General features: G+C 50.0%; 1 protein-coding gene across 6 annotated transcripts in view; it reads left to right on the top strand.

The window, feature by feature from the left end:
* Positions 1-16,630, top strand: part of PUM1 (pumilio RNA binding family member 1) — an 80,290-nt gene that overhangs the window by 28,178 nt on the left and 35,482 nt on the right. For 4 of the 6 annotated variants that reach the window (XM_088178471.1, XM_088178469.1, XM_088178470.1 and 1 more), the window contains exons 5-9: positions 1,831-2,009; positions 4,262-4,428; positions 5,557-5,827; positions 12,310-12,403; positions 13,552-13,656. In XM_088178471.1, coding sequence (XP_088034597.1) covers positions 1,831-2,009; positions 4,262-4,428; positions 5,557-5,827; positions 12,310-12,403; positions 13,552-13,656 — 816 coding nt within the window. The remainder of the gene's footprint in view (positions 1-1,830; positions 2,010-4,261; positions 4,429-5,556; positions 5,828-12,309; positions 12,404-13,551; positions 13,657-16,630) is intronic. The other 2 variants (XM_014887599.2, XM_088178468.1) reach the window with 1 other exon arrangement.

Below are 16,630 nucleotides of genomic sequence, written 5' to 3'. Positions count from 1 at the left end.
GAAACACTGCTGGGTGTTGGTGCAGCTCCCAGGAAATGGGATTTACATTTCCCAATGAATGGGATTTAATGGTCCCAGGAAATAGGATTTACCTTAGTGTTATGTGGGGTTTCCCCTGATGAAAATAGCCATTTTTAAATGGAAGGCTTTGGGATAGTGCTAAGCCCTTGTTTTATTATTTACACTGAGAAATGGCTGTGCAAAGGGGACAGAGCTTCTGGAATGTGCCTGCCTGGATCACTGGGGGGATTTTGGGGAGCTGCTGCCTGTCCCAGCCCTTGGGAGCACCTTGGGCCTGGCTTAGTCCAGCCTGGAGCTGAGGGGGATTAGGGCTGAGCCAGGCTTTGGGAGCAGCTGAGAGTGGCATTTCCTGCTCCTGGTGCCACATCTCAGGAGTCCAAGCCCCTCCCATCCCTCCCTTTGTGATTCCCATTAATCCCACAGCTCCCAGAGCCCTCCCTCAGTGGCTGGGAAGTTTCCTCTTGGCTCACCTGAAATAAGGGAGCAGCAGCTGAGGTCCCTGCCCCCCAAAATCCCCCAGAACCCCCCAGTCCATCCAGACTCCCTGGAATGCTGAGGCCTGGATCTTCTTGGCTCCATCCCTTGTCCATCCGTGCCCACAGGCCTCCCACATGGATTTGGGGTTTTACTCTACCCCAAAGTTGTAGATTTAGACCCTTTAAAACCAGCCCAGCTCAAAGCTGCAGTCCTGCCCTTCCTTCCCCTCCTGAGTTGGGCAGCAGTGCCAGTTAAAACTGGCTTTTCCCTTTTCTGGAAGCTTTATCCCCAAAAAATCTCCCCAGCCCAAGTCCCTTTGTGGCCACATGTGGGAAAAGGAGGGAAATTTAGCCAGGAGCAGTGACAGACCGGAATTTCTTTCACCTGCTTCATGAGGAAGCTCCACTGTCAGCATCCTTGGATATTGATGTCCCTTCCATGTCCCACCAGCCCCTGGCAATTCCCAGACCTGCTCCCTGCTATTTTTGGCTCTCTGCCTGTTGCCAGGAGCACAGAATCCCTTTCCCCTTTCCCCTTTCCCCTTTCCCCTTTCCCCTTTCCCCTTTCCCCTTTCCCCTTTCCCCTTTCCCCTTTCCCCTTTCCCCTTTCCCCTTTCCCCTTTCCCCTTTCCCCTTTCCCCTTTCCCCTTTCCCCTTTCCCCTTTCCCCTTTCCCCTTTCCCCTTTCCCCTTTCCCCTTTCCCCTTTCCCCTTTCCTTTGGGGTCACTCCCTCCTGCCCAGCCAGGGATTTGTGCAGAGCCCAGAAGGATTTGGAGACTCTGAGTCTGTCCTGGCTGGATCTCAAAGGCTCCAGGGATGGCAAAGGGCTGGGGCTGGTGCAGGAGGACAGGGGGAGGAGGAAGAAGAAATGAACTCCTCAGAAACCTTCTCTTGAGGAAAGAGCAGCCAAAAAAATCTCTGATCGTGACATGAACACGACAGTTGATGGAACAAAGAACACAAGGCTGGTGGAGCAGCAGGGTCATGTTTTAAATGACAATCCAGAGTTTGTTTTTCACTGTACAAATGCAAGAATTTTACTAAAACTAAAAACTAAAACTTCGAGTTTTTAATTGCAGCCTTTAAATTTCTTAATTTAATTAGTTTTAAATTTCTTAAATGTTAAAAGTGCACATTTTAAACATAGGTCTCACTTGCAGGTTTACATATTGTAGTGTTTAAAAAATGAGAAAGTCATCCTGGTTTTACTAATGGACACCAGCAGAGTCCCGAAGTGCAAATAAGCCCCTGGGGAGTACGTATTGAATGATTTAATTTGCCTGCTTTGAATAGTTGGATGTGCTTGTGAGAATTTGCCATGTTTTTGTTGCAGACCACTCTGTTTCCCAGCCAATTATGGTGCAGAGAAGACCCGGGCAGGGCTTCCATGTGAACAGTGAAGTGAACTCGGTGCTGTCCCCACGCTCGGAGAGTGGAGGGCTGGGGGTGAGCATGGTGGAGTATGTGCTGAGCTCCTCTCCTGGAGACTCCTGCCTAAGGAAAGGAGGATTTGTAAGTGCCTCATTCCCACATTGCTCATCTTTTCTCCCTTTGCTGCTTGGTTGCTTTGGTTGGGAATCATTCCAGGGCAGAGGTTTCTTTCTTTGCTCTCAGTTCAGCTCTTCCCTCAAACAGGGCAGGTTTAGTCCTTGCCTTGGGGATGTGGGGTGGGAGATGGGAGGTGCTGGCATTCCCTGGATCCTTGGAAAAGCTCCCCAGCAGAAACACCCCATCCAAGCTAATCCTTGAAAAGGTTTCACAAACCTGTCCCTGCCTTGGTGCTGCCTCAGGACACAAACTCCATGTGATGATCCCAGAAATGAGACCCCAGCTCCAAACCCCCTCTTTACCTGATGATAAGTGTCATGGCATAGTGATGCCTTTAGTTTTAAGTTTTCCTGTTCTCCTTGGATGTGCTTTTCTGATGGGCTAGGGTGATGCAGACAAAACAGTCCTATTCTAGTGAAGAACTCAAGGACAGTTTCTCCAAACTTCAGGCCCTAAGCACAAACTACGTGGAAAGGTGGAGGGTGGGTTCATGGAAATTAACCAGAACCTATAAAAGTGTAAGATTTTGTGACCAACCCCCTCCTTTCCTTCCATCTTGGAGCCATCCGGGCAGGGGCCACCACTGTGGCACTGATATTGCTGGGGTGTGGCTTTTGGAGGCCTTTCGTGGGCCTCTCAATAAATACCCATTTTATTCTCCTTAACTCTGTGTGTAGCCTCTGCTCCAGCTCCTCTAGGCATCAGTAGTGTTCATCCTTGTCCTGTAGGTTTTCCTTATGCTGGTTTTTGGGATAAACCCCCTCCCAGTAGATGCACTGGTCTCACACAGCCTTCCCTGGAATTCCTGCTTGCTGCATGGACGTGTTTTACAGCTGGGATTGGAGTTCCCATGGGGAAAAGGCAGCAGCCCTGGGTTTTGGGAGGGGGGGTGGGGAAGGGGCACAGCCTCGAATTTAAGGATGTGGGGAGAGGTGGCATCGAGGCCATCCTGCAGTGGGGAAAAGGGCTCCAGAAATTGTGGAAAACCATCGTGGGGATGCTCTGCTTTGCAGCTTCACAGCCCTCCTGGCATCGCTGGCCCTCCTTAGGGGATCCCAGGAAGCTGCGAGAGCCCTGAGCTGAGCAGGGAGGATTTCTGGGGTGTGAGCATCAGGACAAGGAGCCAGTTTATCCCAGTGGGGTCAGGGAGGGGTTTGCTCCTCAGCACAGTCAGGGTGACAGTGCTGACCCAGCTGGCACCCCCTTGGTTGGGGGAATATTGCTCCAAAGCTGCATTTACAGGGGGCATTTCCAGGAAGCACAATTTTATTTTCTTTAAGAAGCAACACCAACAGATTTTTGCTTTCAGAACAGTTTTTTTTCCTCTAAATGTGAGGGAAAAATCCTCCAATCAGAGAGAGGGAAAAGGGTTCAGTGGATAGAGGCAGAAATGTTGTGTGCAGAGCACTTCTCCTCCAGTCAAGTGCAAAGGTTTGGATGTCTGTGCCTGTGACAGCACCAAAGCTGCCTCTGATAAATATGTTTATATGCCCCTTGCTGGTTTTTATCATAAATTATGTTGTTTTTCCTCTCCCTTTTGTTGTTCAGAACACTGCCCCAGGCATCATCACCCTTTATTGTCCTCCCAAGTGAAATAAAATGCAGACAACGCTGCAGATGTAACACCACTCATGAAATACTCAATAGAACAGAAATCCTCTTTTTTCCCCTTTTTCTCCCAAAGAAATGTGCTTCAGGATTACAGGAGCCAATGATTGAAGCAGTGATTTATCTGAGTGTTTTTAAATGAGCTGTGCCTTGGAAGTCACTGTTGATACCCCCAAAACTGAGGTGATTTTCCAACACTTGTCCAGTCAAGAGCTGTCTCTGACACGGAGCCAGGCACTGATTCACTTTATGCCCCTGCAGCATTTGCTGGTGTTGATTTTGAAGTGCTTAAGTCCCATCTAGAAAGAGAATTCCTTAAAATTATTTTGGGATGGGATTTTTGGAGCCTATAAAAGCAAATCTTGAGTTACTAAATGGAAGAAACCTGAATAGATGGAACTCCTCTTGGAGGAGTGAGAACTAATTCCCTTACTTCTTTGATTATAATTGAAAATTATGTATTCTTACCTATTTTTTTTTGGTAGGAATTAATGTTTGCAAGTGACTTCTTTTATCGGGACATGTGTCTTTGATTTGTTACTATCTAGGGGTAACAGGAAAATTGATCTGAAAACTCGGCTTATTAAAACAATGTCTCTTTTGCCCAGGGGCCAAGGGATGCAGAGAGTGATGAGAATGACAAAGGGGATAAGAAAAACAAGGGCACGTTTGATGGAGATAAATTGGGAGATCTGAAGGAGGAGGGGGATGTGATGGATAAATCCAATGGTTTGCCTGTTCAGAACGGGATCGACGCCGATGTCAAAGACTTCAGGTATGTGCATTGCTGGCTATTAATTAATCAATTAATAATTAAGCAATGTTGGGTCTAATCCCAGCCATCAGCTCAGCCCCTCCAGGCTCTCACTGCATCCCCTTCAGTGCCATGGGGGGAAGAATCAGAAGGGGAAAGGTGGGAACTCATGGGCTGAGGTGGAAATATTTTAATGGGGAAAGGAAAAACTGGGCACAGAAGGGAAGCAAAGCCAGGAATTCATTCAGCACTTGCCAAGGGACGGTGCTCAGCCTTCCCATTCCCAAGAAAGCTGGGAATTCCCACTCCATTCCCACTCCACTGGGAGTGACAGGGATGTCCCAGGGCCTGCAGCATCTCCAAGGCTGAGGGAGCTCCTGGACAGGAGCCCCAACTGAGAGGGGCCCTCGGCCCTGAGTGTCCCCAGGTATTTCTCTGGGTGTCCCTGGGTGTGTCCCTGTGTGCAGGGAGGGGCAGGGTAGTCCCAGGCTCTGCTCCAGGCCCAGCAGTGGCACCAGAGCCACGGGCAGGGGCTTGAGCCCAGGAACTGCCCCTGCCAAGGAGGCACAACTCCAGCCCTGGGCAGAGCCCAGAGAGGGGCTGGAGTCTCCTCCCTGGGACACTCCAGAGCCACCAGGACACACTGCTGTGCCCTGAGCTCTGGGATGGCCAAGAGGGCCAGATGTATTTCATATTTTTTAAATAAATCAGTTTCTCCGTAGAATTAATTAAGGGAACTATTTCAGACCATGTCTTTATTATTCCCCCTCATACTCCAGCACCTCCAGGGGGTTCAGGAGGGTGAGCTGCTGTCCTGGGGCATTGCTGCCCTGGGACATTGCTGGTTTAGGACATTGCTGTCCTGGGGCATTGCTGCCCTGGGACATTGCTGGTTGAGGACATTGCTGCCCTGGAGCATTGCTGGTTGAGGACATTGCTGCCCTGGGGCATTGCTGCCCTGGAGCATTGCTGGTTGAGGACATTGCTGCCCTGGGGCATTGCTGCCCTGGAGCATTGCTGGTTGAGGACATTGCTGCCCTGGAGCATTGCTGGTTGAGGACATTGCTGCCCTGGGGCATTGCTGCCCTGGAGCATTGCTGGTTGAGGACATTGCTGCCCTTTTCCCTGACACGTTTTCCCTCCCCACAGCCGCACGCCCGGGAACTGCCAGAACTCTGCCAGCGAGGTTGATCTGCTGGGCCCCAACCAGAACGGCTCCGAGGGCCTGGCCCAGCTGGCCAGCACCAACGGGGCCAAGCCTGTGGAGGATTTCTCCAACATGGAGTCACAGAGTGTGCCCCTGGATGCCATGGAGCACGTGGGCATGGAGCCACTGCAGTTCGATTACTCTGGCACTCAGGTCCCCGTGGACTCGGCCGCGGCCACCGTGGGGCTCTTTGACTACAATTCCCAGCAGCAGGTATGGGGCTGGTCCTGATCATCCCAAAAGGATCCCTGGTCCATCCCAAAAGGATCCCTGATCTATCTCATGAGGTGTGGGTGTGGGGTGGGATGGCCTCTGATCCATCCCAAAAGGGTCAGTGTGGGGTGGCATGGGCTCAGGATCCTGGCCTGGGAAAAGGGATGGAGGAAGGTTGGAGATGTTCTCATTGTCTCCATGCTCTGTGTGTCCTTCCTGGGAATGGGAGCAGGAGATCTGCTTCCCATGGCACTGCAGCTGCAATCATTACAAATCCCACAGCAAATCCCACAGCACTGCCCTCTGTGGTGATCCTGGGTGTGTTGAGGAGCTGGCATTGAAAAAGAGCTTTAAAAGTAATAAAAAGTGCTAAAAATACCCCAAACAAACACCCTGGAGCCCAGAAAGTGACTGAGAGCCAACACCTGCTCAAGCCAGGTGTGAGCCCTGCAGAGCCCCACGTTTGGTTTTGTTAAGCCCCACCTTGGGTTTTGCTGGGCCCTACATTGGACCCTGCTGAGCCCCACGTTGAGCTGGGCTGAGTCTCATGTTGGGTTTTGTTAAGCCCCACATTGGGCCCTGCTGAGGCCCACGTTGGGTTTTGCTGAGCCCCACGTTGGGCCCTACTGAGCCCCACATTGGGCCCTGCTGGGCCCACACTCAGCTTTGGTGCCCCAGGCAGAGCTGCCTGAGACAATTACAAATTCAAACCTTCTTCTACCTGAGCCTGGTTTAAGCCCTAAGGGCAGAGTCCACTACTACAAACGTTTATCTGAGCCTGGCTTAGGTTTGTTTGACCTTTCTCCCACACAAGCCCAGACTCCCTGATCCAGAGCCTCCCTTGGCTCGTGCTGAATGCTGGGCCTGGCTCCAGCAATCGACTCCTGCTCTGCTCCTGTTCCTGCTCGTTTGGGTAATGATTGTGAACTTTATTGCTCTCCCTTTGCAAGTCTGATATCCCTCAAAGAAGAAGGGAATCCTTTGTTGTAGCTGATTGCAGGGATATATAACTCTCCCTGGCTTCCCTAAAATACCTGATTTTCTTAGCAGAAGAGCCCCTGGCACTCTGCAGTGAGGGAAACCATTGCCAAGTTTGTGCTGAGTTATCACAGTCTTAAAAGCAATGTAAATATCTGTGTTGGAGCTCAATTGGCTGCTCTGTTCTACAGCATCTTTGGGAGGTTAATGATGGAAAATTTAATGATTAAATGAAATAGCTGCTGTAGAGTTCAAAAAGGAGAAAAAACAGATAGTTCCAAGTCTTTGTCTTCCTCTGGTGTAAGGCTTGGGATGACAGAATTACTTTTAAACCAGAAAAGTTGTGTGTTTTTTAAAACATTTGGCTCCACAAGTGAGCTGCTGCTGGAGAAGCATTAGAGATGGGACTGGAACAGCAGGAGTGGGAAGCCTGGAATTTGCATTTCAGGATTTTCTGTTTAAGTGGAGGCTCATTTACAAGTTCGAGGAGTTTTTATTTGATTCTTTCAGCCTTTAAAAATTAAGGTTTAAAATTTGGCACGTCTGGCACCTCACTAGTGGAAATGAACCCTCTCAAAGGAAGGCAGAACAGGGAAGGCTCCTCATTTTGGGAGCAGTGAGGATTTCTGGCTGGGTTTGGATTTTTTATTTCATATGAAGTGGATGGGCACTGTCCATGTGGAGCTGGTGGCATCTCTGGGCCATCACTGGGAATCCCTGAGCTTGGAAAAGCCCCCCCAGAGCATCAAATCCAACCTGTGCCTGATCCCCACCTTGTCCCCAGCCCAGAGCTCTCAGTGCCAGAGTCCTTCCTTGGACACCTCCAGGGTTGGGGACTCCAAACCCCCCTGGGCAGTTCCAATCCCTGCCCACCCTTTCCATGGGGAAATTCCTGCTGCTGTCCCCCCTGAGCCTGCCCTGGCCCAGCCTGAGGCCGTTCCCTCTCCTCCTGTCCCTGTTCCCTGGAGCACAGCCCGACCCCCCCCGGCTGTCCCCTCCTGTCAGGGAGTTGTGCAGAGCCACAAGGGCCCCCCTGAGCCTCCTTTTCTCCAGGCTGAGCCCCTTCCCAGCTCCCTCAGCCTCTCCTGGGGCTCCAGACCCTTCTGAACTCCAGTTCTCTGTTGTGAAGCCCAAATCTCCACTTTTCTCTCCCTGATTTTGGGGGAGCAGTGGGGACACAGCTGCTGCCCCCCAGTCCCACCCAGGCCCTGCTGGGCTGTCAAACAAGATCTGTTATTTTTTTTTCAATTTTCACCCTTGTTGCAGCTTCCACCTGCCTGGTGAAAGCAAACAGGAGCCTTTTGTCAGTCTGAGGTGCTGTAGTAAAGATCTGCAATCATTCCCCAGCCAGATGTGTTCTCTCAGGGCAGGTTTGTGTAAATCCAGGGGTCTTGGCTCACTCCTGTGCCCATTTCCATAATTTCTCATCCCCAAATCAGGGGTCCTTGCTGCTCACTGCCACTCTCAGCCTGCATGGAAGGGATCTGTCCTTTGGCATTCTGTTTTCAGCAGGAAATCTGTCCTGAACGAGGGATCTCATCCCTAGGATGCCTTTGGGGCTGTGGGGAATCATCTCATCCTTGGAAGGATTCCAGGATTGGCAGTGTGAGGAAGGGAAAGGTTTTAGCCACATGTGATCTGATTAGAGATGTCAGTGTTGATATTGCAGAGGAAACTGGCTGAGGGAAATCTGATCTTCCAGAATTGCCATAACTGTGGGGTTCTGCTTCCTTGGAATTCCCTCAGTGAGCTCCTCCACGTGCTGGAAATCATCCTTCATTTGTCTGCACATGGAACAGCCTCACTGAAATGTTGGATGGTCTCCCTGAACTCCTCCAGAACCATGTCAGGGCTTTGTAGCTTTTCACTCCAAATGCATTTTCCAATGGTGTGAAATGCCCCAGGTGCACTTTCCTGATACCTTTGTAAATTCAGGTTAATATTCCTGTACAGAGGTTCCTTGCCTTTTCTGCACTCCCTCACTCCCACCTTTGAGCAGTGATCTGTAGGTTTGGAATGTGGGGCTGTGCTGTCAGCAGATGGAGACAGAGCAGCAAGGCTTTACCAGCTCTTCCTAAATCCGTGGAGTTGATGATTCCCAGAGCTCCTGTGGCTTGTCTGGCTGAGGAAAGCCTGAACTTGGGATGGTTTTTCTTGGCTCTGCTTCCTTGGACAGGTTACAGGATGAAATCTGCAGCTGCAGGGTTGGAGCTGGGCTGAGTTTTATCTGAGGGAGCTGAGCAAGGCTGTGAATTAAAGCGAGGAGAGGGAGAGGTCACAGAATCCTGGAGTGGTTTGGGTGGGAAAGGACTTCAAAACTCCTCCAGTTCCATCCTCTGCCATGGGCAGGGACACCTCCCACTGTCCCCAGCTCCAGCCTGGCCTTGGGCACTGCCAGGGATCCAGGGGCAGCCACAGCTGCTCTGGCAATTCCATCCCAGCCTCCCAGGGAGCAATTCCTGTCCAAGATCCCATTTAAATCCCTCCTCTCTTAGTTTAGGGCCATTCCCCCTTGTCCTATGCTGTAAAAAGTCCCTTTCCAGCTTTGTTGCAGCCCTTTTATGTCTGGAAGTCAAATTTTGCAGGGACAGCTGAGCCTCAAGAGCAGCAGGTGAAATATTGATGGTGAAATACTGATGGTGAAATGTTGATGCTCTGAGTAGATGTGGATTCCTTTTTCCCAATTCTTCTATCTCCACATGGATCACTGAGTTGCATTTGGGAGGTGTGGAAGTCCTCACATGTGTAAAGTGAGTACAAGAATTGTTTTTAGGAAGATAAATGATTTTTGTGCCCTCAAGACAAGGAAGTAATAACCCAGCCATTTCATTTCTGCTTCACTGTGATGGAATCCACATCCACAGGCTGGAAAAGCAGATCCCAGGGATGCAAGAGCATGTGAATTCTCAAGGGTTTGGTGAAATTTTTCAGCTGAATAAAGCTAAAAAAGCTAAAATTGCTGAACTAATAGGAAAGCAGACCCCAAACCCAAGGATGTTCCAGAAGAATCCACACTTCAGGAAGCAGTTTAGGGGATTTATTTGATTTTTTCCCCATATTTGCTGATCAGTGAGATGTTGCTGGTCACTCCCACTATCCCTGGCTCCATGTTCTGCAGCTCCTGCTGTCCATGATCTCCTTGTGTTTTTGCACTCAGGGATGTCAGTGGAGCTTTGGCCCAGCTCCTGGTGACAGGTGGCAGCTGAGCAGAGCTGCCAGAGCTTTGTGTGACCATGAATGGCACCTTAAAACAGCAAGAAGGGCAGGAGAAGCAGGTGTGCTGTGCACCCAGACTGCCAGGGTGTTTTATGGCCCAGGGAGGCAATAAAGGAACTGTAAATCTGATATTTTCCTCCACAAGGAACATTCTGATACCCCCTGGCTGTTTGTAGGAGCCCCAACGTGCTGAGGGATGAGCAAACAAAGCTGCTGTGAGGGTTTGGCACCCTCAGGTTAATTCTGGCTCCCCTGAATGCTGCATTTCCACCTCATAAACTCCATGCTGATCCCTCAGATGTGTTTTCTCCACCTCAACTTGTTAAAAGACAAAAATAAAGGTGGATTTTGTCACACAGCTTTGCTCACCCTGCTCTCAGGAGAACCAATGCCAATTTTTGCCTTTAAATAAAAGAAGTAACAGAGTTTTCTTGATGTTTCTGGGCTTCTTCTTGATGACTGTGGGTTTCTGCCAAAAATTTGGGCAGAATTATTGCTGCTTCTGCCAGCAGTTCACTTGTCTGAAAGGAGGGCAGGATAATAGGTGTGAAAATCGTAGGCATTTGGGCATCCAAGTCTTTTCTGAGGGAGTGGAGGGAAAAAACATTTCTCACAGTGGTTCACGATTCCAGCTTGGAAATGATTCCTGGAAGTGAGGGGGGATGCTCAGCTGGTGTGTCCTTAAATGTTTTAATTAGAGCTGAAAATGGGTGAATTCAGGGATTTCCTTTAGGGAGAGGCAAAAGAAGCTGGGAAAGAAACTTTTAGTGAGGCCCCAAAAAAAGGGAAAAAAAAAACCCCAAATCAAACCCTCAGCAAAAATACTTCAAGGCAATCTTAATTTTTTTTCTTAGTGAGGAATAAATTCTCGATAACCTTGAGAACTGAGCAGGGGGGGTGCAGGTAGAGGAAGTGCTTGGTTTGGGGTTTGTGATGCTGAGGCTGTGTCCCCTCTGCTGGCTCTGAAGGCATCTTGGATGTCACGAATGTGGCTCTGCATCCCAGTGCCACCCCAGTGCCACCCCAGTGCCATCCCAGTGCCATCCCAGTGCCACCCCACTGCTATCCCAGTGCTATCCCAGTGCCACCCCAGTGCCATCCCATTGCCATCCCAGTGCCACCCCAGTGTCATCCCATTGCCACCCCAGTGCCATCCCAGTGTCATCCCATTGCCATCCCAGTGCCATCCCAGTGCCACCCCAGTGCCACCCCAGTGCCATCCACTACCACCCCACTGCCATCCCATTGCCATCCCAGTGCCATCCCACTGCCATCCCATTGCCACCCCATTGCCACCCCATTGCCATCCCACTGCCACCCCATTGCCATCCCAGTGCCATCCCAGTGCCATCTACTGCTATCCCACTGCCATCCCACTGCCACCCCAGTGCCATCCCATTTCCCACTTCAAACTGGGAGGGCACACTGGTCTCACTGGTGTCACTGCCAACACCTGGGAGTGCTCCTGGCAGCCCCTGGTGCCCCCCAGGCTGCAGCTGGGATAAATCCTTTGGGATTGAGAGGGAACAGCAGAGGGGGAACCCAGCTGGGGGTGGCTGTGCTGCAGAAATGTGGGGTTTGTTCAGGGGCTTGAACACAGAGCAGTGATCCCGAGCAGATAAATCCTCAGAGAGTGGAGTTACCTGTGGGGGCAGAGGGAATGAGTGAGGGATTGCTTGCAAAGGAAGGACGAGCTGCTGTTTGAGCCTGACATAGGAGTGCTGCTGTTTGAGCCTGACATAGGAGTGCTGCTGTTTGAGCCTGGGTTTAGGACAGTGTTGCTGTGTCTGGTCCTGTTTTAAGGGCTGTCTGTGCCCAGTTTAAGGGGTGTTTGTGCCCAGTTTAAGGCCTGTCTATGCCCAGTTTCAGGGCTGTCTGTGCCTGGTTTAAGGGGTGTTTATGCCCAGTTTAAGGTCTGTCTATCCCCGGTTTAAGGCCTGTCTGTGCCCAGTTTAAGGGCTGTTTGTGCCTAGTTTAAAGCCTGTCTGTGCCCAGTTTAAGGGGTATCTATCCCCAGTTTAAGGGCTGTCTGTGCCCAGTTTCAGAGCTGTCTGTACCTGGTTTAAGGGGTGTTTATGCCCAGTTTCAGGGCTGTCTGTGCCCAGTTTAAGGGGTATCTATCCCCAGTTTCAGAGCTGTCTGTGCCCAGTTTAAGGGGTGTTCATGCCCAGTATCAGGGCTGTCTGTGCCCAGTTTCAGAGCTATCTGTGCCTGGTTTAAGGGGTGTTTATGCCCAGTTTCAGGGCTGTCTGTGCCCAGTTTTAAGAGGTGTTTTGCTCTGCCCACAGCTGTTCCAGAGGCCCAATGCACTGGCAGTGCAGCAGCTGACAGCAGCCCAGCAGCAGCAGTACGCCCTGGCTGCTGCCCACCAGCCACACATCGGTGAGTGATTCTGCCTCTCCTCCAGCCCCCTGCACTGCCCTGCTCCTCATCCATGGGGAGAAAATGGGAAAGAAGGATTGGGAGGGGTTAAAGTGTATTTTACACATGAGAATCCGTGCAGGAGCAGAAGGACTTTGCTTTTTTAAAGATTTGCTTTGGGGTGTCTTTTGCACACTTGAGGAGCTTTCAGAGGAGTTCCCTGTCTGACACTGAACTGACACTGTCACCCTCCTGAGGGTGCTGGTCAGTCAGGAGAGGCTTTGGAAGTCTCTGAGTGAAGCATAAATCAGGGTGACAGCACAGTGGAGTGGGGGGAAATGCACAATTTAATATCAGCTGAATGTGCTGCCTGAGGTCTTCTAAGTAAAAATGTAATTTATGCAAACACATGATTGATATTAATAAAAACCATTCATACAATATATTTATTAACTGAGAATAGAGCACTTAATCATGTGTAGAAAACAGGGAAAACTATAGAAGGGCTACTCCTGGGTGATTAAATTTAAATGTTTTTAACACAATAAGCAATTTGTGGTAGTTCTTCCTGCCCAAAACCCCAATATAAACGTGTTGGGGCTCTCCCAGCTCTGTGCTGTGCCCTTGTGTGCTCAGTGGAGTTCAGGGATCAAAATTATTCCGTTTTTTAACTTCTTCCCCTTCACCTTCACCTCCCCTGCACACCCCTCTCCGCCCACCTGGCCTTTCTCTAATGATTAAACTGTCCCCTTGCAGAGGGAGGGAATTTTCCCCTCCTGAGCCCAGCCTGAGCAGCCGCAGTGCTGGGATCCTGGGCAGGCCTTGGAGCTCGGAGTGGGCTGGTTTGGGTCCTGATTTACTCCCTGTAGGAAATACAGAGTAGTAACAAGCTCCAGTCTCCTGAACAGTCTGTCTGCCCTGCAGAAGCACCTGAGCTGTTGGATATAAAGGATTTTATCACTTAAGGAGCATTGAATCATTGCAATTGGGGATTTTTTATGCCAGGTCTCTCCTCTGCCCATCAGCACTCACTGCTTGTTCCCTCCCTGTAGAAAACCACCCATAAAAAGCTTAAAAACACAGAACGAGCCCGAGTTTGGTGTTGCAGCAGGGGGGTTGGGTGGGGGCAGTCGTGTTGAGTTTGTTTGTACTGACAGGAATGTTTCCAGCAGGTTTAGCCCCTGCTGCCTTTGTTCCCAACCCCTACATCATCAGCGCGGCGCCTCCGGGGACGGATCCGTACGCGGCCGGGCTGGCGGCAGCCGCCACGTTAGGTGAGAAATGTTCCTCCGTGCTGGGTGAGAAATGGCAGCTCTGTGTGCTCCCTTCATCCCATTCATACCCTCATCCCTTCATCCCTCCATACCCTCATCCCTTCATCTCCCTCATCCCTTCATCCCCTCATCCCCTCATACCCTCATCCCCTCATACCCTCATCCCCTCATTCCTTCATCCCCTCATTCCTTCCATCCCCTCATCCCTCCATCCCCTCATCCCCCTCATCCCCTCATCCCTTCATCCCCTCATCCCCTCCATCTCCTCACCCCTCATCCCTTCATCCCCTCATCCCCTCATCCCCTCATCCCCTCCATCCCCTCATCCCCTCCATCCCTTCCATCTCTTCCATCCTCTCCATCCCCTGCTCCGGAGCTGCTCTGCATCTGTGCTTGTGGGAGGGAAACATCAGCACAGCAGCATTTCTGAGGGGGAGAATTGATATCATGGTGTGGCTGTGAGTAAAACCAGAATTTGTCATTGGAACTGGAGGTGAAATGGGATCATTTTTGTTTAACGTGCTGTGGGTCCAGGCTCCCAAAGCAAATGGGAACTGCTCACAGACACAAATATTGCTTCATTTTTGGACTGACAGTAGCAAAGAAAACCTCTGAAAACAAACTTATGAAAAGCTGGAAAGATGCAGGATGTTTCCTGCCAGGAAAGTTGTCTCTCCTTTCTGTTCAGCTTGTGGTGGATTCTGCAAACCAGCTCTTCCCTGAAATTCTGCTGGGAATTTCCACTTCCCAGGAGGTGAACACATCCATCTCTGCTGAGCTCATGCTGGGAACGTGCCCTTTTCCACATGGTGGCAAAGATGGAGCCTCTGCTCTTCCTGCAGGGTCTTCCTGCAGACATTTGTGTATCAGTTCCCAAATTCCTCCCAGCTGTCACAGCCAGAATTGGGGATTTTGGAGGTGACAGCTCCGTGCCACAGCTTATCAGGCACTGTGGGGGACACTGTGAGCATTGGAATTCTGCTGGGGAGCCATGAAGTTCTTGCCCAAGCACTGGGGACAAAGCAGGAATGTGCTTTTAGGGGAGGATTTTAAGGAAGAATGTGCTCCTAAAGGAGGATTTGTAAAGGAAGAATATGGTTCTAAAAGAGTATTTTTAAAGGAAGAACATGCTTTTAGGAGAGGATTTTTAAAGGAAGAACATGCTTCTAGTGGAGGGTTTTTAAAGGAAGAATGTTCTTTTAAAGGAGTACTTTTAAAGGAAGAATGCACTTCTAAAAGAGTATTTTTAAAGGACGAACATGCTTTTAGGAGAGGGTTTTTAAAGGAAGAAAGTGCTTTTAGGGGAGTATTTTTAAAGGAAGAAAGTGCTTTTAGGGGAGTATTTTTAAAGGAAGAAAGTGCTTTTAGAGGAGTATTTTTAAAGGAAGAAAGTGCTTTTAGAGGAGTATTTTTCTGACCATGCCTGGCTTTCCTTGAGCAAGGCAGAGGGAATGTTCAGTGCTGCAAATGAACGCTGCTCTCTTTGGAGTGGGGATGTTTCTGGAGGCTCTTGCTGCTGCCATGCTCCACTTTGAACTTGAACACTCACTTCAGTCCTCTTTTTTTGGGTGGCTTGTCCCAAACCAAACCCACAGAGCTGGGCTGTGTGTGCATGTGGCCCTCTGTGCTTGGGGACAGTTCTTACATAACCCAACCCCTGGTGAGCTTTTTAAGCTTTGAGGCTGCCGTGGGCTCAGCTCTGAAATGGGAATTCAGCGATTTGCCCACTTGGATGGAGTTGTTAGCGCATCATGCAGGTGTGAATAAAGAATTTGGATCATAATTTGGGCTTTGGCCTGGGCTGCTGGGAGTTTTGTGCTGGGATTGTGCAGTGCCATGGGGAGATTGGGTGGAGGCAGAGAAGTGACACCGAGATTCCGTGGGACAGAGCCAAGGGCAGGAGCAGGAGCAGGAGCAGGAGCAGGAGCAGGAGCAGGAGCAGGAGCAGGAGCAGGAGCAGGAGCAGGTTTGTGCTGCTCCAGGACGTGATAAACCCTCCTGTGAAGGTGAGTGGAGCAGGGAATGAATGAGCTGAGCTGCTCTGGGCCAGCACCAGAGGGAAGTTCAGTCAGGGCTCAGCAGGGAGGAGGTCCCAGAGCGTTGGCAGCCCCAGTTCAGGCAGAAGAGGAGATTTGTGAATGATCCCAGTACAGAGAGGTTCCTGCTTGGCCTTTGTGCATCACCTCAGGGCCTGCAGAGCTCATTTCTGGCTGACACAGAGTGCAGAGGAGCAGCAGGTCAGCAGCTTGATTTCATAGAAACACCACATGGAACTGGGCCACATTTCCAGGAAATACTGAGTGTTGGCCATGGTGGTTTTTTTTTTTTTTTTTTCTCAGCTCTACTGAAGCTGCAGCTGCCTGAGCTTCTGCAGCCTCTGACCAGGAGAAAACCCCATCTAGGCTGTGCCTAACTCAGGTTTTAGACATTTGAACTGGAACTAACACCCCAGGGATACCTAAAGCATCCCAGAACTTGGCATCATGGCCTCTACTTGAATAATTCTGAATTTATGACTCTTAAAAGAAACAAAACAACATGTAATGTTCTGGGTGTATTTATAGTGTTACACCACTGAGACATAGGAGTTATTTTAACCCTCTCATCAGGCTTTGGACCCTAGAAATGAAAAGGTAAACTTCATGTTGATTAAAAACTTCATGTTGATGGTTTTCAGAAAAGCATCTTTTCTGTCCAGGCCTGAGCAGTTTTGAGAACCCTTTTTTTTTCTTTTGTGACTGAGAGCAGTACTGGAGGCACATGAGACAATTTAAATGTTTATATAAAGCCAAAAAGCCTCCTTGATGTGCCTGGGAGTGTTCAATTGGGAGGACAAGGAGAAGCTTCTGAGATGGAAGAAATGAGTTTGGAGTTATTGGGAGTTTATTGCTCACAGTTACTCTCAGAGCAGAGAGGAAACTTTGGTGTGTATTTTATGGCAGAGATAATCTGTCAATTAAAGTTCTGCCATTGT

Source organism: Sturnus vulgaris, chromosome 24, assembly GCF_052056855.1.
Source record: "Sturnus vulgaris isolate bStuVul1 chromosome 24, bStuVul1.hap1, whole genome shotgun sequence".
Taxonomy (NCBI): domain Eukaryota; kingdom Metazoa; phylum Chordata; class Aves; order Passeriformes; family Sturnidae; genus Sturnus; species Sturnus vulgaris.
The sequence above is the reverse complement of the archived record's forward strand: the minus strand, read 5'-3'. Positions and strand labels throughout refer to the sequence as shown.